Source organism: Sinohyriopsis cumingii, chromosome 3, assembly GCF_028554795.1.
Source record: "Sinohyriopsis cumingii isolate HCF-2022 chromosome 3, ASM2855479v2, whole genome shotgun sequence".
In the NCBI taxonomy this organism is placed as follows: Eukaryota; Metazoa; Mollusca; class Bivalvia; order Unionida; family Unionidae; genus Sinohyriopsis; species Sinohyriopsis cumingii.
Window position 1 is genome coordinate 124,068,337 of NC_142963.1, and position 27,329 is coordinate 124,095,665.

General features: G+C 34.5%; 1 protein-coding gene across 3 annotated transcripts in view; it reads right to left on the bottom strand.

Annotated features, from left to right (window-relative positions):
- Positions 1–27,329, bottom strand: part of LOC149803766 (ubiquitin C-terminal hydrolase 7-like) — a 100,822-nt gene that overhangs the window by 65,860 nt on the left and 7,633 nt on the right. For all 3 annotated transcript variants that reach the window (XM_089953548.1, XM_089953547.1, XM_089953546.1), the window contains exons 3-11: positions 22,406–22,508; positions 15,008–15,106; positions 13,177–13,250; positions 11,171–11,235; positions 9,320–9,408; positions 8,780–8,888; positions 8,035–8,165; positions 4,264–4,318; positions 2,412–2,492 (exon numbers count right to left, since the gene is read on the bottom strand). In XM_089953548.1, the coding sequence (XP_089809674.1) occupies positions 2,412–2,492; positions 4,264–4,318; positions 8,035–8,165; positions 8,780–8,888; positions 9,320–9,408; positions 11,171–11,235; positions 13,177–13,250; positions 15,008–15,106; positions 22,406–22,508 (806 nt within the window). The remainder of the gene's footprint in view (positions 1–2,411; positions 2,493–4,263; positions 4,319–8,034; positions 8,166–8,779; positions 8,889–9,319; positions 9,409–11,170; positions 11,236–13,176; positions 13,251–15,007; positions 15,107–22,405; positions 22,509–27,329) is intronic.

The window sequence follows — 27,329 nt, forward strand, 5'->3', positions numbered from 1 at the left end:
AGTTGATAATCTGTACATGCCAAAACATCAATAATCTTGTGCACTGAATGGAAATAAGTGCCCTGGCAATTTAAGTCCATGCTCAAAGCATGTAAATTTATAGCAGATACAAACAAGAGGCCCAATTGTATGCAAGACCACTCACCTCTGACATCTACCTAACAGCTAAATGCAAGAACTGTAGGCCAAGAAATCTGAGTCAGTTTGATGCTTTCTGTTGAAATTTCTCCCAATGCTGTTGACCACAATATGTTATGAACACAACTGTTCCCAAGTTTCTCTTATTTTTATATCTTCATCTATGTTTCATGGCCCATCAGTATCATTTGCCAATTAGTTTTTATTTTAAACATAAAACAGTATCAACATTTTTCTACCTTTAGTGGTGGTTTGAAATCAAATTCTGTAAAGTGTTTTTCTATTTTTTGTACTATTTTTGTGTGTATTCACAGATAATAGTAGGTTTTACTAATAGTGGATGAGAGTCAGCTGTACAAACTGAAAGCTCTCTATGTCAGTACCTTGTCAAATCTGGTCCAATTTAGATGAGCAGTTGTAAGAAGTTGTTCAAACATTTGACTATTTGTAATGGTGGCCATATTTGATTATGGACTGGCATCATCTGTATAAATTTGAGAAGCCTTCAAGCCAGGATGCTATCTGTGAAGATTGGTCCAATTTTATACTGCAGTTCTAGAGATGAAATATCATTTTAATGCTTTTTTTTTTTTGGGGGGGAATAGTGGTTATATTTGACTGGCATAATTCATACAGATGTGAAAATGTTAAGGTCTTCTAACAAATGTGCTTTCAGTCTCATCTCAAACTGTTTGGTCAAATTCTATTCAAGGGTTTTGGAGAATAATCCATTTCATGAGTATTCCATTTCTAACAACAGTGGGCAGATTTTTTTCTGTCAAATATAATCAAAATCTGTTCAATAGATTTGGAGAAGAAAAAAAAGGGTTTTCAATTTTTAGTAAGCATAACCACATCTGATGGCAGATTAGCATAAACTGGACAAACTTCAAAACACTCTTTTTCAGACAGCTATCTGCTAAATCTGGTAAATTTCTGTTCCATGGTATATGAGAACAAATTGTGTTAAGGTTTTTGTTTTCAGCAACAGTAGCCATATTTGATGAGATTCAGCATCTTGTTTGTATAAATTTGAAGTTCACGTCTTCATGCCAGGATGCTTTCTGTTAAATATAATCAAAATTTCATTCAACAGTTCTGAAGAAGTTGCTTAAAGAATTTAGTATTTTTTTTTATTTGATGGCAGATCATTATCAGTTTCCAGCTGTTTTTAGAAATTATTTAAAGGTTTTCCATTTTCAGTACAGGCCATATCTGAGGGTGGATCAGCACCATTTGTACAAACTTTAAAGGTCTTCATGCAAGGGTGATTTCTGGTCAAATTCTATTCAGCTGTTTTGTAGAAGCTGTTTAAATGTTTTTCTATTTTGAAATTGTGTCCTGCAGTGATCCTTTCTGTTAAGATTTAAACAAATTCTGTTAAGCTTTTGAGAATAGGCTGTTAAAGGACTTTGGCTATTAATAATAGCAGTAGCCATATCTGATAGCAGATCTTTATCAGCTGTAAAATGTTGAAAGCCCTTCATGCCAGGATGCACTGTGCCAAATTTGTAAAAACTGGTTTAGTAGTATTGAGAACAAGCTTAAAATAGCAACTGCTGATGGACACAACCCACATAGGTGAAAGGCCATATCATAATCTCTCTTAACCGTACAGCCAGATTACCTAATAATAAAAATAGGTACAGAAAAGATTTGTTCTTTACTGAAACTTTAATCCTTATCCAACTAAGTTATGAAAATTGCAACTCCGCAGACACATCAAGATGGAAACTGAGTGGGTAAGTTCCTGCTAGAGCACAAAATGCAATTTCCTCCAATCTGATAACTTACAATTGACTCCATATCTTGATTACAGTGATCTTTATTTAATCCAAGCTACTTGTAATGATATACAATTGACTCCATATCTTGATTACAGTGATCTTTATTTAATCCAAGCTACTTGTAATGATATGCAGAATCACAGGCAGGAACTGACTGATTCTCTTGTATTAAGTATGGATAAAACAAAGTATTTGGCATTTTTGCTCATTATGTCTGCCGAAATGTTCTCTATTCCTGTAACTTTATTCACTGTACAACACACAAATAAAATTTTTGATGTTAAATGTTATTGGAGAAATGTTTTGAAGCTGAAAAGAAATATAAAAGTATCACATGAAAAGAATGCATTTCTGTTACAGTACAAGGATCACAAAACAAAGTTATCACACTCAGCTTCTTTTAAAGATGCATTTTCTTATCTTTTGATTATGTGAATGTGTAACATAGGATACATGTGCTGTAAAAATTCTCTCTTCTAATCCTACCAGCATCTTTCCTTCAAACAGCTTTGGTATTGTTCCCTCTACACATGTTCCTTTCATCTTACTCTCTACGTTCTCTAGAAGCTGAAAAAGAATTTATCAAAATTTATTGTATGCTTGGCCATGAATTACTGGATTTTCCAAGTGAAATATTTGAGATAATTGGAGTGGAATATGACAAGTATTTTCACTGCTGCATTGATAACATTATAAACAAAAAATCTGAGCTATTTTAAGACACCTGCGTAGTCTATTGGTAAGTATGGCTGCCTTGCATACTGATGAACCAAGTTCAGATCCAATAATGTGCACATATTTTTATCTCCATTTTTTTTGCACTGATGTGGAAAAGAGAATTTATGAATTGATAATGATCGTATAAATGCTTTCCTCACAAACTGAAAATATTGACCTAAACTCATGAAAATGAGGCAGAATGATTTTATAACTTCACAATATTCCAATCTGGTCATCACTAACATTCATCCCGCCACAGAATTTGGCTTGGTCGCAAAAAAGACAATTGATATTTGCTCCATGGTGGATGAGTCAAGTTTCTGATTTTCAATCCTAATGAATAATAATCAATACAGTAGGCAAGTTTGTTTGAATGAAATACAATTTTTTTTATAATCTATTGGAAGAGTTTAAGACTTGTAATCCAAGAACGTAGGTACAATACCCACTTAGGCCAGCCCAGGTTGAATTCCTCATTGTGTTCTTGAGAAAGGCACACACCTCCCATTTCTCCAATATGATATAGCCCATATGGCATTAAAAATGCCATTAAACGAAACAGACAAGCCACATGCTAATAAGACCATCCATTAAGAAGGAGAAGCTACAACAAGATGACTACTGTGGTGGACACACTGGATGTCCAAGTGGAACCATATTCATTCAGGACTAGTGAAAACACCAAGTCGATATGACCTTCATTCATCAATATCACTGTCACTTACAACATCACACGTATGGTGAAAATGCCATATCTATGTGACTTTCTGTTCAGAAGGAGATTACTAAATTTCTAAGACAGATGCTGTAGCTACCCAATAGAACAGATCAGCACCATTTTTATTTGGGACCAACTAGACATCATATAAAGTATTTTAGTGAAACCTCCATGCTGAATTAACCATCCATTCTGGAATAGTAGTGACACCATTTTCAAGCTGGCTGCTGCTGTGGTCATGCTGGATGTCTGAGCAGTAGCACTTTCATTTAGGACCAATATGACCTTATGATGTTTATGTGGAAAGCTTCAAGGCAATTCTCCAATGCAATAAGTAACTTGTGCCAACAGACAGACAGCAATCCCAAACTGAATGTGGGATGATGAAGAACAAGCCTAAAACCCCTCTGATCCATGTCCAGTAGAGCTAAATGTGAAACACTTAATAGCTGTACATCAAACATTACCAAAATTAAAGGGACTTCTAATGAGCTGCTAATACAAATTAAAGGACTTTCCAATGACTTTTCCCACTATTTCTAAAGTTTTTCAAGAAAAGACTTGAAATCCATGGGTTTTACGCAACTAGTGCAGACCACACTATACAGAGACACTTCCTGTTTTCCTTACAAAAATTGTAAATCACATTTATCATAAATCTCATAGCAATCTTAATCCCTTGATCTTTCATGGTTCAAAATTTTATTAGCTACAAATCAAGCTTACTGCAAATGGTAATTCCCACAAAATGAAAATAAGACCAATTGACTATTTTCCCATAAAACTTTGCAGAACATGATGCATTTGAATAAGAGCACAGTTTCATATTTCAGTTAGGACTTCAAACCCCTTTACATGCAATATTTCAAAGAATATAAGTCAAGAACACAATTTACTTACCACCCTACAAAGCTCCTGAACGTCATGTTGCATAAATGTATCTAGGGTCTCCCACCTGTAAATTAATATATTGTTTTAAACGTGAGGACTGTTACTTGGGCATGGAAATCACTAAGCATGGGATATTAATGACCTTGACCTTTGGACAAGATATTTAGTATTGACTTAAACATACTGTGCAGAAATCTTGATTTTATTAGACTTAAAATGGCCTTGATAATTCACAACTTAAGTTAAGAAGCAAGTTATTGTGCAAAAACCCATTTGTCTAAAATCACAATGTTTAACCCTCTCACACCAAAATCAATATGCCTCTAACAACAGTCTACAACTGAATTTATAACAAATATTTTTATATTTCTATTTTCGTTTCCAACAACTGTATCCTTCAACAATTAAATAAATACACAAGTTTCTGAACCAAACCTGGGTGAAGGTATATAGTAGAGAACAGAAGATTTTATGCAGAAACCATTATTCTGACACAATGACTTCAATTGTTGGCCCCAAAATAAATAAGCTTCTTCCTTACTCAAAATGTAAGCAATCTATAACGTTCAGTGCTGCAATGTGATGTACAGCTTATGTTACTATGCAGAAACAGTTTATTTTTATTCAGTCACAATGACCTTAATCTTTAACCCTGACCCAAATATCAACAGGCTTCTTCCTTACTCCAAATGCAAGTCATCCACAAAGTTTAGCACAGGTGGGTGATCTACAAGCCTGTTACTGTACTGAAACAATTTTTCATCCTACCATCACAGTAACCTTGACCTTTACCCTATATGGTACACAACTAAGTTTTTATGAAGAGACCATTTTATCTGCAACAGTAACCTTGACCCAAAAATCTATAGACTTCTTCCTGACTTTCACATGCAAGCTATCCACTAAGTTCAGTAGAGGTTTGTGTTATAAAAGTAAAGGTACTGAAAAGAAATCAATCTTCTTTTAAATCAGCAACCCTGACAATTGATCTTAGACTAAAAATTAACAGGCATTTTTTAACTCAAACTGTGAGCCATTCACAGAGTTTGGTTAAGATAAATGGTGTAAAACTCAAACTATTGGAAATGAAAAAGGTAACTAAGAGATGAACATATGGACTGTTATAGATATCATAACAATGACACCCAGCCTTTTGACATGCATTTGAAAATGTTCAAAGTAATTTTGCTGAGAAAAATAAAAGATCAGTACCTTTCCTAGACCTTTAAGATTTTCTTAAAAAAAAGAAGCAAAACACATTTTAAATTATGCAATGTAAAAACATGGGAGTAGGGAACACAGTTTTGCCTGCAAATGGAATGCTGGTGCTAGCTAAGGAATCTAAGCATTTCAGGCTAGAAACTTTAGGCACATAAAAATATCTGTCCAAATTTAAGTCAAGTACAGCAACATATGTAAAAGATGTGTCTCAGAAAATCTTAAAATTTAACCTTAGAATTGATACCACGACCATAGCTACTGGAATAGTGTAATATGTCACTATCTGCTCAAGGTGTGTTTCTTGAACTTACTACTGTATGAAGCTTATTTTGAACTTGTTCTCATAACTTTTACTATGAAATGAATTTTACTGTGAGAAACATACTGATTAGACATGGTCTAAGAAAAGACCTATCAAAGATAGTCATCAATGAATTAAACTCCAACAACACTAGCAAAGCAGCACATCCCTATGCTCTTCTTAATTGACTATAAAGTTTCCCTTAGTAACAATATCCCCCACCCCTTTTAGATCTGCACCCTTTACTTTGAGTGATCGCTATTCATTTCTAACAATAACTAAAATGCCCATGAATTTAATTAGTCCTACATGTAGACATTCATATACATCCATTTTCCGATCAAATCCAAATGAATTAGCTAAACTGGAACAACCTCTGCCTTTTATGTCAAGCCAGAAATGTCCTTGGATGTATGAGGATGGATTTCCCAATACCAGAGATGCTGCCAGGATTTTATTTAAAGCGGGGAGCTCACCCCCTTGCCACCAAAATAAAAGAGTAGAAAAAAAGGATGGGAAGGAGGAAACAGCCATAGTTCAACATTTACCTAACACTTCAATATCCGTCTCTTTATTCCTACTCCATTCTGTTGGAACTTTATTGAAACTTCAATAATCTGTCCAATGTTTCTGAGCGTTCTGTTCCTTAACTGTGTATGAACATATTTCTGTGCTCCTGTCGGAAATGGTATATACATAGCTAGCTTAGCTTGAATAAGTTGGGAAACTGTTAATTATTAATGTACAATTTTCCAGAGCCACAGGTATTATCTCTTGGATACGTCTGCTCCAAAATAAGATCTTTCACTAACATAAACTCTGTTAAAGCTTCACTTTCTTGAATCAGTACTTTACAAATTAATATGCCAAATTTCTTATTTATTCCATAATGCTGTATTAGGGTTTCAAGTTCATCAATGGCATAGTCTGCTTATTCTGACAGAGGTATTTTGAAAAAGTAAATATCTTTACTTCTTAATTTCATTCATTTCATTTGTATTTATTCAGTTTATCTTAACCACAATAAGGATAGATAGTTTTGCAGAACATGATCCCACAGTGATCAATTGTATGAGAAAAGTAATGAAAATTGCATTATATCATTTCAATTGTTGGTATTTTAATGAGGTTCGGTATTCTGCTACATTTAATTTCAAAATATTGCTGAAAGTGGGATTGACCAACATGCTATCTATTTTTGTCCATCCAGCATGTACATTAGACTTGTATTTAACACCATTTTGGGGCTCAAAATCATTCACTGGTATCTCCATTAATACTTTAACAATTCCAGTAACCTGGTATATTTCACAACTTTAAAAATTACTTTGATCAGCCAGTTTTTGCTGAATGAACTCGTCTTCTGAAAAATGAACCATTCCCCGAATCAGTCATTTTGGGTTTTCTAGGCAGCCTGTATTTTAAGCAAGCACATGAAAAACTTCCTTGATGCAAGGATCAAACTACAACATAACAGACTGTTTTATGGCACTACATGCCAAATTTAGCTTAACAAACATTCATGTTGAGCTGAAGAAACCTCAAAAACAGATGTAGCAACAAGCACTATGATACATCTACTGACATGCCTCATGTTGCAACAAGCACTTTAAGGGTTAACAGTTAAATAAAACTTTTATGCTGCACCAAGTACATTTTCGTAAGTGCAACTTTCAACTAATTTGTGAGAGTTCTTGTACATCACTGCAAATTTGTACAAATTTTGCATAATTTGTGCAATCATCTACCCTGGCAGCATCTCTGGAATAATGGTGGAAAACACACAAAAACAACCCAAGAAACAATGTTCTTGAGAAAGTAAAGTAGGCCATAACAGGCAATATATTTCCTTAACATACATGGACTAAAGAGGAGGTAAATTATACATATTCAACCTAAGAAATGTATTATTATTAAATGAAAGTAGCCTCTGAATCGTCTTTTTTTGTGTGACTCAAAGTTGTAGTATTCAGATACACATTGAAATTGTATTCTGTCAAGTAATCCTGACACATAGTAAGCTTGATTTCATGATTTAAATTCATTACTACTAACTCAGTGATTCATCCTGGACATCTTCATGGAAAAGGCAGAGGATGCTCTGATTGTATGAGCTCTCTTTTGCAATGGATGACATAACAAGGGCAATGAGAACAGCAGAACTGCAGCATCTACATTTTCTTTTACCCGCCTGGATCAAATTACTCGGACAATAAATGAATAATGATAAGCAGCTCTTGATAATGTCCTGTATTTACCCAAATGATTTAGTAAGCTTCTTTGTCCCCACTGGTTTGTCACTGAATTGTAATTCAAAGAAAACTCTCTGTAGGGCTAGAGGGACACTCTTGGCTGGATCATCACTCTCTGTTGGCATCAAGTACACTGCCTGTAAGAAAAGAAAAAATTGCACAAAAATACTGCTGGACCAAATATAACAACTCAAAGCAATAAAAGTAAATTTCAGTCAGAAATCAAGAAGGATAATTCATCAAAAACATAACTATTAGTGACAGGTGGATGATACTAATGTTGCTTAACTGGTCTTTAAACACAGGATTTTGTGCAGGGCTTCCCTTAATGTGGTAACTTAAGAGATTCATGAGAACCCCCACATCTAAAGGGTCTTTACAAGATTTAAAGGGTCCCACTTTCAAGTTCCTATTATAAGTTGCATATGTGGCATGAGGGTGACTCTGTCAGAGAATCAACACTAAATGTGTTATTTCCATGTGAAAGTGGACTTTGCTTTATTCTTCTGTCATTATCATAAAAAATATCTGAGTAAGTGTGTGTGTGTGTGTGTGTGTAATTTAAGTATAATCTATTAAGAAAATTTTCTACAAAGTGAGAGACTATTCCCTCTTTGTTAAATGCTACTTTGAACAAGTATTCAACAATAATATGACCACTGATCCAATAAAATTGGGAAAGAAATTATTAAATTCTTCATATTTGGTGTGGCTGAAAAACTGCATTCAGCTGTAAGAGGAAATTTCTCACCTTTCTGAGCTTATTGGTGAAGAAGAGGGTCTGTAAGAGGGAATTCATGTAGCAAGTAGCACCCTGGTTCTTAAGACCAACATATCCTGTGTGCTTCTTTGAGTCCCAACTAAAAAATAATGAAGGAAGGAAATGTTATTCACACACGCACACATGATACATAGATACATACATACATGCATACATACATACATACATACATACATACATACATACATACAGAACACAATGCGAAGTCTAATTACTGATCTCATTAAAATCTTATCTCCTATACAATTTTCACCTACACTGATTAATTTTATTAATCTTCCTATAAGAAAACTGTAGCTGAGGCATCATGCTAATTTAACTTTTTAATTTAATTATTCTTCAAAACTTGCTGGTTTTTAAGAATTTGTCACTGATTACATTTCAGCTATTAACTAATAATTCATAAAGATTTCTACAGATGGAAAGACCTTCAAAACATGTCTTAGGTGCCTAACCTGTGATATGCTAAGCAAGTACTGCTGACAAGACAGCTATTGCTGGCTCACTTACCTAACACCATGTGGAGCATCTGCCTTGACAAAGACCTCCAAATGCACTTTGTCATCCTCTACATAACCCTTGTCAGGATCCAACAGCTCCTGTGTTGAGAACAAAAGTTAAAGACAATAATTCTGCAGAATGAAAGGTCTCACCTTCTCAGTTATGACCTAATGCAGCAAAAGGACTGTAAACAGCACATTAAACACATGGTGTTTAAATGTTCTCCATGCAGATAACTGAAATTTTTGCATGCAGAAAGCATTTTTCTTTTCACTGAGTGATCTTGACATTTGACACCTCTACCTTAAATCAACAGGCTTCTTCTTCTGCCCAAGTGTAACAATCATCTTAAGCAAAGATGTGGAACTGTAGCTCTGGCATCAGTGTTAATCACATACATGTATTTTACAGGTTTACTGATTATGCTGTTTAACTGCATAAGCACTGCATTCCTGGACTGCAAACATCACAAAACATGTAGAGGATACAAAACATTTTGTACATGTCCTCACTTGCTTTGAACTTTGCATTTACTTCATTTTATCATGTTTAACTGAAATGATACAAATGATAAAAGGAGATTTTTTGTGTGGAAACTAATGGTCCAAAGTGACTCCAAATTCATAATATTCATAATTAAGCAGAAATATATAAGCAATGCAAATAATGTACCAACAATACCATGTTGGGTCAGAATAAACAATGTCCACACTGCATATAAAATTCAAATAAATACAATTAAAAATTAAAAAATGTTTACCATATCTAGCAACGTTTTTACTACATCAAAAAATTATAGATTCTCTGTAAAGATGGAAGGATTTTTCGAAGATTTTTAGGGGGTATTGCAGAATCATCTCCACAGTACTAAAAGAAAGCTTAAAACTGGCACCACAATAGTACTAAAAGAAAGCTTAAAACTGGCACACAAAGTGGTTGCAAATGGTAGGTTATGGGTAAGATTTTCTTCCCTTTGCAGAAAGACTGGATTCTGGAGATAGCAAGCTTATTTTCCTAACATTAACATGATCAGGGAAAGAATTCCGAGGAGAAATTGATAGCATACAAAAGTTGAGGCTACTTAACTGAGGTAACTGCTGAAGATTTTCTTCCATCAGTATCTTTCTCCATCATTATTATTTTCCTCCAGCCATGCCTACCTCCCATTATTTTGTATCCTTGTTCTGAACCTTTTCTATCATTCAAACCAATAAAAACCTATCGACAACCAACTGGAAGTTGTGGATTGCACTACAATAAATGAACATTTATGACAACCACAAAACTGATTATTGGTGTTGTGAGCATAAATACGTGTATTCAAAGTGATAAAAGACCAGAAATATGCCTCTTTCATTGGTAAGAAGCTCGACCAATCAGAAGCAGTCTCCCCATCAATGTACATGCATCTCATATTCATTATGCAACTCATCCGTGACCTTTATGACAGAAGCCTATGTTGCAAGTTTGATCAAAATCCAGTCAGCAATATGGCCTCCTGAGGAATAGTAAACCCAGCTAATCTGATGCAAAATCATCTCATTAATACGTGTGGAGCCCACTCATTATAGTCATTTCAATGATAACAAGCTTATATTCAAAGTTTCATCAAAATGAGGTAATAAATAGAGCCTCCAGAATGGTAACAAGTAATTGCTTGAAGATATGTAACATATGGACAGATCAATGATGGAAAATAGATAATGGGTCATATCACAAAACTCACATCACCGTATGGCTAAGTGAGCAAAAATTAAAATGCAATTGCTTTCCACATTAGGAAATTTATTCAATTTCTATTGCCAGATATAACAAAAATAGATATAATGCAGATTTTCTGTCTGAAAAATTGTTACTTACATTCCAAGGTAAGAAGTGACTGTATCCCCAATCATTCTCCTTGCTATAAAAAAGATGCTGAATCTCTGGGAAAAAAATTAAGATAGATGATCAATTATAAATGCACGTCAACAGCAGCTGAGATCCATGGTACCAATTTTGAACCTTCATATTCTACTATGATTTGAATTTCTCAATAACATCATTCCTCACAGATACCCTTCACAGCAACATATAAATGGTTACCCAAGTTTCATATGCATCAATAAAATTACATATTTGAAATCTTTTTTTTTTATAGAGAGAACTTTCCATTTGTTTATGAAGCTTTGCACTAAATGCAGTTAAAATTCTGTCACATAGCATCTGGAAATTATTTTATAAAAATGGGTTAACCATTGACAAAATAATACTTAAAAGTAAATTATGATGTTATTTCACAACTTTACAGAACATGCAGCACATTTTGAGGATTTCAGTAGCGTCTGAAGATGTTAAAAATGTTTGCAACCAGTACACCACACAAAGCTGCAAATAAAAAAATTTTTGCCTGTAGAGTCAAACTTCTCACCCATGGGAAAAGGCCAAACTGGCTTTTGTATGCAAGTGATCTCCAAATGCAGGTTTATCTTGCAAACATGATTCTTGAACAAATACCATGCACCAAAATATCATTATTACTCTTTATTATTATTATTATTATTATTATAATTATAATTATTATTATTTCAGGTGACTGGCATAACTTCCTATTCAAAGAATTCTTCCTTCTTTCCCTCTGAAGTATATTTGACTTAAATATATTGTAAGAATGTAGCTATCCCAGATGCTTGTATATTGCACCTAGAATGGACTATCTCAGAAGTAATATGCATAGGCCAAATATGGAAAGTGTTAACTCAATGAATAACTGATTACCTTGGTTCAAAGACCCATGTTGCCTTTTTAGTTGAAACACTGTTCCCTGCATGCATTTACTATCAAATGTGCACAATGTTTTATCCTCAGTTCTATATTGTTACAGATCCTGGCAATGCATTTATTTAAAATGTTGAATAGATTATCTTTTAAGAGACAGTGACTGTCGTGTTGGTATATTATCTACTCCTAGATTAAAAAAAGTAACCTATTAATTAAATGCCCATTAACATTTTCATTTCAAACATAGATTGACATTTAATGAAGTTCTAGTATGTACACTTTTACTATCTGGTTAGTTTTTCTTGAACTACAATGCACGTTGCACATATGTATTTATGTAGACAATTATATACAATAATAATACTAAGCCATTTTTTTTAATACTGTTTTTAACTTACAATTTTTACACCCCATTTATCAGACAGAAATGAGCAATGTTTGAAAGCTCAATTTAATTTTTTTGCATTGTAAACGATGTGTAGAAAGACCATATCAAGATTATTGATCCCCAAACTATTATTATGCAGTAATCATGGACAGAAATTCTTAAATAGGTCAATTTCAATAAACTAAAGCAAATTTTGGGTAAACTTAGTTCCCTATTAATTTCTGGGAATAAATACATATCGTACAGTAATCAGTGGGAACACATTACAAGAATGATGATTTCCCTCAAGTATTAATCCAAAGATTGAATTTCTATGCATTATTGTGAATTTACTCAAATTCTTTAATATGATAATGGAGAGATTAACCAATTTCAATCACACCGACTGCTTTGAGAATGGTGAATATAAGGAAGAAGGGCATGTTTATGCATAAAATTCACATGACATGTCTTCACCAAAAAGATCCCTTTCTTAAAATCATGACCACTTTAATTGGGAAAAACCCCATGATTTGTCATAAAAAAAAGATGCTCACTGACTGCATAATGCAGGTGACCACAGAATACACTACTTTTCCAAAGGTGATTTCACTGCAAGGAATTGGAATGGCTATGGAGACCAGATAAAAGGTACGTAAATGTGATTTTTACAGCAGGTTTGACCGTATAAATATAATGGTTCTCTAGTATACACTGTATCTATAATTCAGTTACTTACTTCTCACAAAAGTTTCCCCATCAGGTTTCCAGTTCAGGACTTTCAATTCAGCTGCAGCATTACAGGACCATGATCTGCATAAGTAAAGATTGTCTTTTCCTTACAGTAACAGTGCAGTAGTACAAGATATATATATAAAAAGGCCCCTTTCATACTTCCAAAGATACAACAAAACAGGCAGGGTATAAGTGACCAAAAGAATGTGCTTGTCCATGCTAAATGTCTAAAAGTATCCATCAATAGCCTTCTGGTGTTGTATTGTTCAAAACCGACAGCCTTCACCTTTTTACCTCAATATTTTTAGTCCAAACTTTTGGTACAGCTCTTTATTGTCAGGATTGTGTTAAATGCTTTTAAACCTTGGAACATATATATACATGCATGCTCTGTTTACTCTCCAAACTTTATTGCACACTGACAATACAACTTCTGTTTACTGACTAACAAATGGATCTAAATAAAATGGCATTAAGTGCCGAGAGTCCATCAAATGAATCAAAATTCCACTAGCCAAAATTAATCTATAAGAATCCATACAAAGTATGTTTATTCTCTCATTTTAATCTTTGTAAATGCTAAGTTTTAAAACCATTTATGATATTCTTGATAAACTCCTGCATACCAAAATCAGTAACAAAATGTTTTCACAAAATATCTGTATTTTTGGGGCAGAAAAGTGGCACCATCCAAGGAATTCATAATGTATCTCAACAAACTGGGCTTAAAAACATTTAATTCATACTTATTTGTGTTATCATGCTCATAAGCAAACAAAGCTTAATCAAGACTGTCAACCTTAAAAATCAACATCAGAGAGCAGATTAACAATTGTTCATTATGTTTACCTTTTTACCACTGGTGTGCACATGTGAAAAACCACTTCTACATGGGATTTTTGCACAGTAATCATGGAAAATGGTATAAACAGTTATAAATTCATGAACAATTTCAGTATACATAATATTTTGCTTTTAAATTCCTGTGTAAACAGATCAAGTGTCACAACTAGTTTTCAATCGTGTCCATTGTTATGTTCTCATTTTATTTCAAGTTTAGACAAAACTTTTTGATACCGAATCGAGATTTTATAACAGGAATTCTTTCTGGATAAAACAAGAGTGTTGTCACAAGTAAAAACATCCTGTTAAAAGCACATCAGATAGATGATGTAACATGTACACCACTATCCCCAGTCTCCAGTGCCTCACTTTGTGACCATTATTACATCTTTTAGCATGTAAAAAGCACTATACACCACTGGTTTGGAGGTCCTTTTAAATTAAAAGGTGGCTCTCAGATTCTATCAACTTAAGCAACAATATCCTATTCATTTCAAATCATATAGCCATGTTCTAACACATACCAAAGTTCACAGTACCTTAGTATATAGAGTCATTTGTTACATCAAGTGTTTGAAAATGAGATAAGTTTCATACATTACAAAGTGTTTGCAATCCAACTTACTCAGATATGAAACACAGACTTCTGTTTCATTTAATTATTTCTCCTTACATACTGAGAAAGCAAAGAAATATACTGTAAAGTATTCCAGTCCTTGAGATCAAATCCATCAACTATTATTTTTTGCAACTATGTAAGCAGCCTTTCTGTTGCAAAAAAACGGGAATATATTATAATGGAGTTTTTGCAAGCAACTTGAGAAATATTTGATTTTATTCCTTTACAAAATTTCTTGGTAACAATTTCTCCATTCGAGTATAATGAACATATACTTGGTTAGTCAACTAGTCATCTTTTCATGTAACATGGAAGTTCCAGCTCTGTCTAAAATGATCATGGTGAGAAAACCAAGATGGATGTGATCGCTTACGTGGATTCTGACTCTGCGTTGCACTGTAAGAAAAATCCCAGACTTTTCTGGTTGTACTTGTCAGCATTCTGGTTTATCCTCTGCATGGCCATGATTTTCCTAGAAAAAGACACAGACTGTCTTGTCAAAATACATATAATTATTTCAGTTTTCATGTGTAAATGCAATGAAGACATGGCAACTTGTATGCAAAACCTATTCCAAATGACTAATTATGGCATAACATTTATTAAGACCTCAGGCCTGGCCTGATGGTCTTCTTATCTATCACCCAAAGACTAGTCAAAGGACAGTGTTCAAGCAATTATCATATACACTCATTGACAAATCAATGATTTTTATCACCAAATGTTCATTGTGGTGGCCATACATGAGGTCAGACCAATGCCAGGTTCAATCAGGACCAACTAAATATCATAATTAGTCTTCAAGTGCAAGCCCCATGTCAATGTAATTTTCCATTTAATAGAAATAGCAATAATAGGATTTTATCAAATTGGCACCATTTTCATTTAGTACCAACTAAACATCACAAGAAACCTGGTGAAAACTCAATGTTGATATGACTTTCCATTTTGGAGGAGTAGCAATAAGATTTTCCATATGGTAACTGTGGCAGTCAAAAGTGTCATGTAGGATAACAAATCAGCACAATTTTTATTTAGGACCAACTAGACATCACAAGAATTCTTCTCATGAAAACCCCATGTCCATATGACTTTCTGTTGATGAGGAGTAATCATTTAGTACAGACTACAGATCAGAAAAAGTACTTAGTGAGTACTGCATCTTGATATAACCAGCCACACTGAACTTCTCAGCATGAACCATTTTCATTTCAGATCAACTAGACCATGGAATGAATGTGTGTGTCTAGTTTCATGGCAATCCTACAAGTCAGTTTGAGTGAAGCAGTGAAAATAAATTTGTTCCAATGGACAGACACCAGAAGATGGACAACAGGCAGCAGGCAATCCCATAAGCTCATCTGATCTATGGCCAGAAGATCTAAAATAAAATAGAAAATGGGGGGGGGGGGGGTTTGCAAGTCATATATCCAACATAGCCAAAGCTCCCATTTTCTGAAAGGGGCACCAAGTCCAAACAATGTTCAGAAGTGGACTATCCTGACACTAATTGTATATTACCAATATATGATTTAATAAATGTTTTCATAATAAATTGTGTTCATCTCTCGAGTTTATTGTAAATTTATCAATCCTATAAAGATTATAATAAATGATGTTTAAAAATATGGTTTCTGAGTAACAGACCAAAGTGAAATTTTTTAGAAGCCACATTCAATGCAGTTAAAAGAAGTTTTGTTCACCTTACAATTCATAATTTGTTCTACTGCCAAAAACTATTTAAAGAAAGCAATTCAGTACTTAGCATGAGCAAAGGCTAATTTATTATTATTCATGCTGTAGAAATGAGTGCTAATTATGGATAACCAATGAAATACAGAGAACAGAAACAGTAATGTTCCCGATTCATAAGTCATGTGCTTCACTTAAAACACAAAGTTTAGAGCTTGTGATATGAATAAACTGATATCTTCAAAATATGAATGGGTTCACCAATATGGCTCATAGGGGTGGGTATTGAATTAAAAATCATATTGCAATATTAAGCGAAATACTGCAATATATTGATTTAAGAAAGAATTACAGATTACTGTTAATTTATTGAAATAAAATGAATGCAAACTGCCAAAAATTACTTAAAATTATCTAATTACATAATTAAAATACAGTAAAGAAAATTAATAAAATGCAGTCAAGTAGTTGCAATCTAACACAGAAATAAAGAGTTACAATTTAAGTCTTTTGTCTGAACAGTTCATAGTTTGTGGTTTACTTTTTGATAAACATAAAATGCATGAATCTGCGATTGGTCTCTTTGTTGTCACTTTACCCAGTGTAGATCAAGCTGAACTGCCTTGAAAATCACATGATGGAAGTTACTTCATTTTTTTTAAAGATAAGAGCATCAACAAGATTTGATTTTAGGGCTGAACGTTATGCATTTACTATATCTCCAGCAGTGAAGAACACCCTCACAAAGGGATACTTGTTGCTGGGAAGCACAATAAGGATTTAGCAAGCTTAGCTAATCTAGGAAATCTCTTCTCGTGATTTTTCCACCATTGATGAGGATTTGAATCCAAGGGAATCAACAGAATTACTCTAATGTTCTCAAACTCTTCTATTTCTTCCATTTGTGTTTATGAAGTCAAAACACCAGTTATGTAGACATCGCCAAGAAGTTTTTGCATGCCAGAACAACAGGTACCTTTATGTACCATATCACTCTGACCAATGTCTGACTTTAGCTTCTTGCAAACTGGTTGAGCATGCTTAGCAGCAGAATTGGCAGACACACATAACTGTTTGGTTAGCTGTGGTAAAGGGGGCAGTTCTGACTGCCCACTATCACCCACAGGTGAGTGATCAGTGTCATGTTCAGCCTTAACTCTAACAATGATTTCTGATGCATTCTGCAAAATTTTGGCAAAGATTTCATTCCTTCGTGCATCGCTGACAAAAGGTAAGGCTTTAAAACGTGGATCCAAGGCAGCAGCAATGGTAAGAGTTTCTTCTTGACGAGTTTATATACCCTGAAGATCATCAACCACATCCCTCTTCATCTGAGCTTTTACTAGAGCCATCATTGCTATGTTGGAAAATGCTGCCAATAAGTTTGCGATGAAGAGGCATGATAACAGAAATGGTTTGAACTGACTAACTGACTCAGTTCAAAGAGTGGTTGTCACCACTTTACGAGGTTTTAGACAAACCATCACCTCATCTGCCAGGCAAATGTCATCATCTGACAATGTGTTCAAATCTTTCTCTTTTATTTTAGCATTATCTTTGGATCTCAAAATGGCAATTACTGCACAATGCACTTCAAGAAACCTTGAAATCAAGTCATAAGTAGTGTTCCATCTAGTGGACACATCAGCTGTAAGCTTATGATCTGACAGACCCAGCAATTCAGCCTGGCTTCTCAATTTAACTGCTGCAGTTGTACTTTGGTGGAAGAACCCAACTATTCAATGAATCCTGCTGAGGAGAATTTCAATGAATCTAATAATGAGACACTTTTGTGCAACTAAATGAATTGTATGTGCATAACACTTGATGTGAAAGTTGCATCCTAAAAGAGTCCCTGCCTTGTCCATGTTTGATGCATTATCTGATACAATAGGTGTTATGGGATAGACTGTTTTTCCCATTCTTTGAGGGCCTCATGAATCACAGCAGCTATATTCTCACCTGTGTGCTTTTCATACATTGGCCAAGTTTGAAGAACATAGTTTATCAGCTTCCAATTTTTATCAATGTGATTTGACATGATTGTCAGATATGATTCAGTTGACCTCGACGTCCAACTATCTGTTATCAATGCAACCTTCTCGGCATTTTGTAGGTCTTCTATTACCAATGCCTTGACTTGAGCATAATTTTGAGGAATGATCACCTCTGCAAACTGCTTTCTACCTGGAACATTATATCAGGGGTCAAGTGTATGAAAAGGGTCTCAAAACTATGCCGAATCCACTATTCAGTATGGACGCATATCCTTTATTATAAATTTGCACACAATGTCAGTTATATGTAAAGCACAAGAAGACTGTGAGGGGTATTTCACACCAATGAGCCCATGTAAGGTTCTCTGGATTGGCTGCGACATTTCAGCTTTAGCAAGATTGGAAGTATCTTCACATGACAAACTCGCATTAGCAGGGATCGATGATCTATTGTCTGTCATCTTGCAATTACCACATTTCCCGGGATGGTGCTTGTTCATGTGGTATACTAGATTAGTGGTTCCGCCAGAAAACTTAACATGAGCTTCACATAGTTGGCACACAGCAACTGTCTCATCAATTTTCCAATTGCTTTAACTCTTTCTTAATGCAAAATGAGTCCATATGGCAGACCACGCTTTTGAATTTTGCACCAGGTCATACTCCGCCATGCTTGAAATGTTGCACAAGGTCATTGTCAGTTAGTCATCAATGGTGGCAAGGTGCTTATTTGTTGACATAGAAAAGTTAAAGCTTCCAAAGGATGAAGATTCCCAGACATGTAACGTCCTATTACCCATGCTGCAACTGCACAGGAAACGAAATAGAAATGATACTGATTTCCGGAGGTAAAGGTATGGAATTCAATAGGTCATTGTTAATCAGAATCTATTATAAGTAGTGAAATATGGCTAATATTAATTTATAATAATAACAGAATTTGTTTGCTACTTGTTATCAAAATTTACGTCAATATCGCACTATATCGATATTAAAACTTATATTGCGATTATTGTATCGTCAGTTAAATACCACAATATACTGGTGTCCGATATTATTGTGCACCCCTAATGGCTCAGCAGGGTGTTGAGCATTAATAACTTACAAGTGTCTTTTCAAACTTAAAATAAAATGCAGTTTTTTGTCACTGGGCTCAAGATTTCTTAAATGAACCCTTTTTTTTGGATAGGCCCTACAGGCAACTCAATTATAATACAGGAGGGACCCCATGCATTGGGTGATTTTACTTTTTTTGCTCTGCAAACCTGATGTCCCTTACTTTATGATCAACAAACAGAATCCAATCTTTGTACAAAAGGAGTATAAGTAAGTGGAAATGTATTATTTTCAAGGTGCTACTTTTTCATGTGTTTAAGTCTTGACAAACATGCCATCACCAATCTTTTGTCAAAGTCAAGCTTGAAGTTTTCTATGCTTAAAATGTCTGGAGTCACAATCTCCCACCCTGGGTTGGCTGTCAGTGGGTGTCCTTGGGAAAGCTCCATCTCTTCTGTATGATATAGCCAATACAAGGTGTAAAGTGCTGTTAAAAACAAAAAACAAGATCCCCACAAAAACAACAGACCATCCTATAAGCTATTTTGGTCTATAACCAGTAGACCTAATAATGCAATATACCACTTGCTGCAGGCAGCTGAATGCATAAAATATTATTCATTTCATAAACTTCATACCTAATGTACACATATGTAACAAACACTATACAGTCAATATCCTCTTTCATCCTCAGGAACATATAAAAATATTCATCATCATTATATGACCAATATCTTCAGATAATGAACAAGCCAGATTACACATAATAGTAAAGGACTATGGAAACTAGTTTATTACAGCCACTGTTGGTGAAACAAAATGGCGTACACAAACTGTGTACAGTAATACCTCGTGCATTTGCGTTTCTGGATTCGCGAATTCACGGATTCGCGAAATTTTCATTGGTACCCTCTACATACATGTTTTCTTTATTTTATTGAATTGTACCTTCGTTATATGACTTCTGTGACATATGAAGTTTACCAAGTTTACCTTCCTGACAATGACAAAGAAAACATCGGCATTGGTTTTGAGCAATAATTTATTTTCAAGTAGAAACTTTTCTGAGTTCTGTCTTTATTATAAACACATTTAGTGCATGTTTAAAAACTATCATAATTATATTCAGTGTAATTTGGCAATATGACTTAAAGAGAACAACAGAAGTTATATATTGTAATGAATTTTAACTGAGTAACTAGATTACACTGCTGTAATTGCAAGTTATTACAAATGCTAATCAGCTACCTTTAATCAAGATTTCTCTCTTTACTTTGTGAAAGTTCATTATAAAATGGCATTTGAAACTATTTCTAAGCTTGTCTGAAACAAACCCTGTATCATGTGTATTAGAGCAAATGCACATGTCTTTCAGATCATACTGTTCGTTCTAATTTCTTTGTTGCTGATAAAACTTTACCGTAACTGTTTAAGACAGCGCACTGAAGAATTAAATTCAGTATATGAATGAACTAAACCCTTTTTTCCAACTGAATCAACATAGCCAACATGCAAGTGCATCTATTTTCTAGAAAGAGGGGTTTTCTTAATGTAACCACTCACTTTATAGCTCCATTATGACTCAATTGATAGGATTGCACACACAAGGTTTTATTATTTGTCTACGTACTTAGTGTAACATTATCCATTGGTTAATAGTATTTGCTTTGCTTTTTTTGTACAACCTTGACCTTAGAGCGTCTCCCGAATTCCACAACATAATATTGTCCCATATATCTGTGACTACAGAATTGCATAATAAAGCTAAATCTTTAATAACGTAATATTTAGACTCCACTTTCTATGAATTGTATATTTTTTTGAACATATTTGCCCAATGGTTAATGAAGAGACAATCAAAATGGTACTTCTCAGAACAGCAATGTTAGCCATTTCCCTATTACAGGTTCACTTACAGTTCCAAAATGAATTATATCAAGAAAAAAATGTACACGCTGCAATTTAAATATTTTTTTTACCGATTCTATTCTTAAAACTCAAATTGTTATTTACATAAATTTAAGTTTCAAAACAATTTTTTAAATGTTTTTATCATCAAAGGATCACTTGTGGAAAATGGACATTAATATTGCTAATGGTCAATCAGCTATCAAAATACATGCCTCTGAATGTGCAAGAGTTTGTTTGTCGGAGTAATTCATATCAACGCTAACTATATGATGGCTTGAAGCCTACATTTCTCCTTGAGCTATATAATACTGAACTAACCTGGCCAATAAGAGAAAGAATCTCTAATGTTCCTCTAAAATAACATAATGCAAAGTCATTTTCACTTTCCTAACAGAAGGCAGTGAAGTTTACATTTTTTAGGCTACTTAACTGCCCATTTCACTTGGAAGCTTGACCCCTGATAATATAGTCAAAAGTGTGTTGAAAATGACACCTAAATCTTCTTTTGATCAATAAAATCTTCATTATGCATACAAAATATAAATGACACAAAGCGCTAATGCAATTTCCCAAGTTGCATGAACAGGACAAGCAAGTAAATCAAATGAGATGAGAGTTAAGACTGTACTTACACAAACTGAATTCTTGTAACAGTTTACATTAAAAGCTGTTGCCTGGTTAGCAGAATCTATATGAAAGAGCCTGTGTAATTTCCATGGCCATTATAAGCATTGCAAATTATCATGCACTACCATATAAAGAGGGAAAGGAAAGGCATGAAGTTTACTTATTGCAGATATGAAACAAGTATCAATGACAAAAATTACCAACGCATCCTTTGCAAAGATTCATTTTAAAGCAAAAAACCATGTCAATAAAATACTCAGTAACATTATTTCAACCAATATAATGCCTGAAAAATCAAAGTCTGCAGATCATACTATACTGAAACTGTCATAGCTTTTTCAGCTTAATGTCACATATTTACCCACCTGACAAAAATATTTAACTACCAAATCAAAACAAAAACTGAAGATTTTCTTGGATTTACTGGTAAAAACGTTACATAAAAGAAGCTTCACTCAAAACATTAATATGTTACCAGTCATACTCACCAAGGAAGATTTCTGACCATGCAAGCGGGACTCAGTGTAGACTCCTTCATTTTGCTGATATTTTCAATTATAAAGCTAAAGGTTGCTTCAGCTCGGCTCTCATCTGAAATAAATAAGGAACAAGCATACAGTGAATGTCATGTTATACACCCACCCTTTTTAACAGATCTCTATGCAGATAAGTAAAATTTTACACCAAAATAGTTTTTCTTCTTTTGGTCAGTGACACAGACCTGTTTACCCACATACATTTTCTTGTCAGTATTTTAAGAATGTCTGTTAGTATTTTTAGAAGGCGGTCAGTACTTTCATTTAGTGTTTGTAACATCTTAACAAAGCACACATTACCTGTCAAACAGTGCACAAATATTTGACACTTTCAATAGACAATAATTACCATTATGTAGTACTGCATGACATACTGACTATACAATATTCTGTAAATAACTCTTAGTTTGTAAAGATGCTGGTATTCAGACAATTCTGTGTTTCAAGGCAAAATCTGCAGAAATTGAAAACCACTGACTTAAACATCCTGTTTATATTATAGTGATAAAAACCACAAAAGTATACATCCACACACCCAAATTCATTCCGTTATTTACCTCTGTTAATTTCTCATTAAAATATGTTTTCTTAGCTTCACACATATCCATAACATTTTAAATAAAGCCAATTCTCTACATTTTACATGGTTATGGAAGTCTTGATACAAAACATTATGATAGACATTGTTACCACCCATCCACTCAAAAATTTCATCTAGTTAGGTAAATGCAATCTTTTTATTTCAAAAAATCTAGTATCAGCTTTTACAACATTTACTAGAATGGAAATGAGCTTCATACATTATTTTGTACAAAGTTTGTCAACAATATTAAACTGATCCACTTGGAATCAATGTCTTAATAAAGGCTTAGTCTATGGGTTGTAAATGGCGATATAACAGGCACTCTCTATTGTATCCAGCTTGTCATCTGTCCACTCTTTGGTAAAAGAGATTCATTGTTTCTAAATACCTTGTGTAATTTTGGAATCTGGGAACATATTTTTCATTGCTTCTGTTAACTTGTCGGCTGTGCTCAATGACAAATTCATATTTACAATCAACTCACATCGCCTCAGCACGTGTTATTTGCTTCTGAAGTATGCGTTGTTCACTGACTTCCTTTCCCTTCATCATCGACAAATTATTTCTATTTCCCATTACTAATGATTCCAAGTTTGCTTGATTTTCCGATTCCAATAGCAGTGAAGGCATTCCTTCCACAAGAAAAGTCAAAGTTGCAAACAGTGCAGAGCACAAAATGTTCTTTATAAAATGGTTTAAGGCACAGCCAGAGTATTATAAACTGGTACAAAATGCTGCTATGTTTAGACTTTCCATTTTCATCATCAGTTTCATGCTGAAACTCTCTCATCAGTGGCATTTTCTTTGTTTAAACAACCGGATGTTGAGAATGTTAAAATCAGTGAAGTAGCCCAGACTGCAGACGCCCGAAAAGACAATAAAATGAAACAAAAATGAATAAAAACGGCTTAAAAATTAATTTTAAAAAGTTAGTAAATATGGCAACCTCAAATCGTATTTTCAGATCAATGACCATATGACCATACGGATGGGCTTTATTCCGTACAAATACAGTAAAATACAGACAGGTAAACAGGTCCAATGTTCACCTCAAAATTAACAGGCTTCTAAGCGCAAGTGCAGGCCATCTGGTCCAGTTTGTGATGAAGAACTAATGTTATTGTAAAACCATTTTCCTTTCTGTAGTCAATGACCTTTACCTTAATGGCATTTATAAATACAAGACAGAACCTTGATGTAAATTGATCAAAGTTTGATTTACTAAATTTTTTGCCTGGAAATAAACCTACATCTTTCAGTTACTGGTGTTGCTGGTGATTCATTTCACACTTTTTTCCAGACAGCAAAATCGCAAAGAATTACTCCAGAATGAAAACAGTTCAGTCAAAAAAGTTGTACAGAATTCAGATCACACGTTGGAATCAATAATGATTTAAAAAAAAACAAGGTGTGGAAAAGGCTCCAATAAACAGCCTGCATTTGAGTGTGTGTTGCATTCTTACACCTTCTGAATGGGCACCCAAATGGACAGGGTGCCCATTCAGAAGGTGCAAGAGTGCGACACTTGCATCTTTGACATTAAATAATTAAGTTACTGTCCTACTTTAATGATGGTTGTAGATGTAAATAGTTACATATGCATTAAAGTTTTAAAAATCAGTATTTGTTCCTGGGAATCAGTATTTCTGTCATAAGTAGTCAGCTTATGTACTCAGGGGTTGGCAGCTACATTTTTTGTAAACAAATTGCCCACCATTTCTTTAGCTGTTGTTGTTGTTGTTGTAGGGTTTAATGCCATTTTTCAGCACATGATAGGCTATACATGGCGGCCAGTATTAATGGTGGAGGAAGAACCTGGGAAATCCCCAGAAAGAACCACTGACCCTCGAGAAGCTACTGGCAAGCTTTCTCACATACCCACACTGGCCGAATCCGAGACTCAAACCCACGTAGACAGAGGTGAGATGGTTCTTTAGTTGTTTTTGGGAGAGCTAAATTTGAGAGATAGTGTAAAAATTGTAAAATCTTATGATTGGATAAGTATTAAAAAAAAAAAGAAAATCATATTGCATTTCCAAAATTGGTATCCAAGAAAATGTGTTCTAAAAATCATCATGAGAAACAACAATTTTGAGCAACAGCTAGACAGTGGTGTCTTTGCTGCTGACCTAGTTTTAAAATATTTTTTAAAAATATTTTATGAGCTTATTTCAATTACAGATATACAAGAAGATTATACAAGAAAGCATCTCCGCTTTAATATAAGCTAATATGTACAGTGGTGTAAAAGTAATTGCTTCTTATTCATTCTCATGATTATTATAAAAACAAGCAGAAGGTTTTATATTTGAGTCATTGAAATGGCAATGTAAGCTTCACTTTTCATAATCAACAGACATGGCTATATTATGATACAGGTTTTGTTATGTCATAAAATAGGGGTATTCTGAAAAGTCAGTGACCCCACTGCTGCTCTAGGTGGACAGAAAATTATTAAATTTTGCACAATTTATGCAGCTGCACACCCTGACAGCATTTCTGAAGGTTACATAGCCAGTCGATCAAAATCTGGTTAAAACAATGACCTCTAGAGTGTTCACAAGCACTGCCATCTAGATGCAAAATCATCTCACTAATATGTCAGAATTTCACCCCTAATCAAATGCATCTGAGCTCCTAATGGTACCAACTTACATACCACATCTGATCAGAAATATAGTCTCTTACTGTTATAGGCCAAATCTCATTAATATGCAATGATTCCACTCATAACATAACTCATATGAGTTGCTGATATATGCTTACATACCATATCTCAGGCACATCACCCTTTGGCACTCAAATTTTGTGAACACTCAAGAATTTTAAAATTTTAGCACTGAAAATGGCTCCCAACTGAAAAAACATTGCCTCTAAATACCTGATCAGAAAGAATCATCTCGTTAACACATTAACCCCTGAAGGTTTTTGCCATTTTTGCCTGAAAATCGAGTAGGAAATGTATTTTGAAAGCTATTTCTGAATAGACTCGAAAACACCAAATCCCCGGTCATCTTTCAATAACATACTACCTAGTTGTGTCAGAAACAGAATCTTTCCATGGCTATTTCACTCGCGCATGAGCAGAAGGCTAAAAGTTGGACTTCTTTTTTGTTTTGTTTTTTGCTAAACGGAGCCATTATTTTTGTATGGAGACCTCTCTTTATTCCAAATGCCCATCTTATCCTACTTTTTGCAAAGGCTCATCTGTTTGTTTGCAGTTCATACCGGTTTGCCTTAGATCCGAGACCAAAAAGTCTAAAATCCGGACACAAAATGGGATTCCGACCACGGGCAAATTTTGCATAAAAAAAGTCGGGTCCAAAAAATGAGGTTTTTCTCTCTGTAATTTGTAGTGCAACTAGATATTCCAGATTATTTGGAATCATTGTAGAGCTACATCTGTCTACCTTTCTATAATACCACCCACTTTAGTGTATCATGCATGACCATGACGCTACAGAGCTCAGTAGTAGGCTACTACCTCCTGCCCTGTAAAGTTGTTGCTAGGGGTTAATGTGTTAATAGACGTGGATGTCACTGATAATGGAACTCACCAAGCTCTCAATGATATAAGCTTACACTCAAATCTGAATAGAAATATGGACTCCAAGGTGTTCACAAACTCAGCCAATAGATCCAAAATTGTTTCAATAACATGATATCACTCATAATCAAACATTATCCATCTGTTGATGATATAAGCTCAAATATCAATCTGACCAGAACTATTGCTGCTAAAGTGTTCAGAAGCTAAGCCAATGAGATGCAAGGTCACACCTGTCAATATGTATGGATGTTGCTCATAATCAAATTTGTCCAAGGTCTTGACAATACAAGCTTCCATATCAAATCTGATCAGAAATGAAGCATACATAGTGCTGACAAGCAAGTATTGGCAGACATATTATGGAGGGGCCTAGAGTGGCCTAAAGCGCTCTCAGTTCCAGATCACTGCCATCTCAGCTCTGTCTGCGTGGGTTCGAATCCCAGGCCAGGCTCACATGGGTATGTGAGAAAGCTTGCCAGTAGCTTCTCAGGGGTCAGTGGTTCTTCCACCTCAGGTTATACTGGTCACCATGTATAGCCTATCTCATACTGAAAAATGACATTAAACCCTACAACAACACACAACGGACAGCAGATGGTGGGTCATACAATGAGCTCTGCTGGCCTTTTGCCAGGTGAGCTAAGCATTGATCACTTTTTTATTATATAAATCAGTCATTAATTCTTGTTTGAAGCTATCAGTTTAAACTTTGCACATATAATTGAATGCTGCACATAAAATGA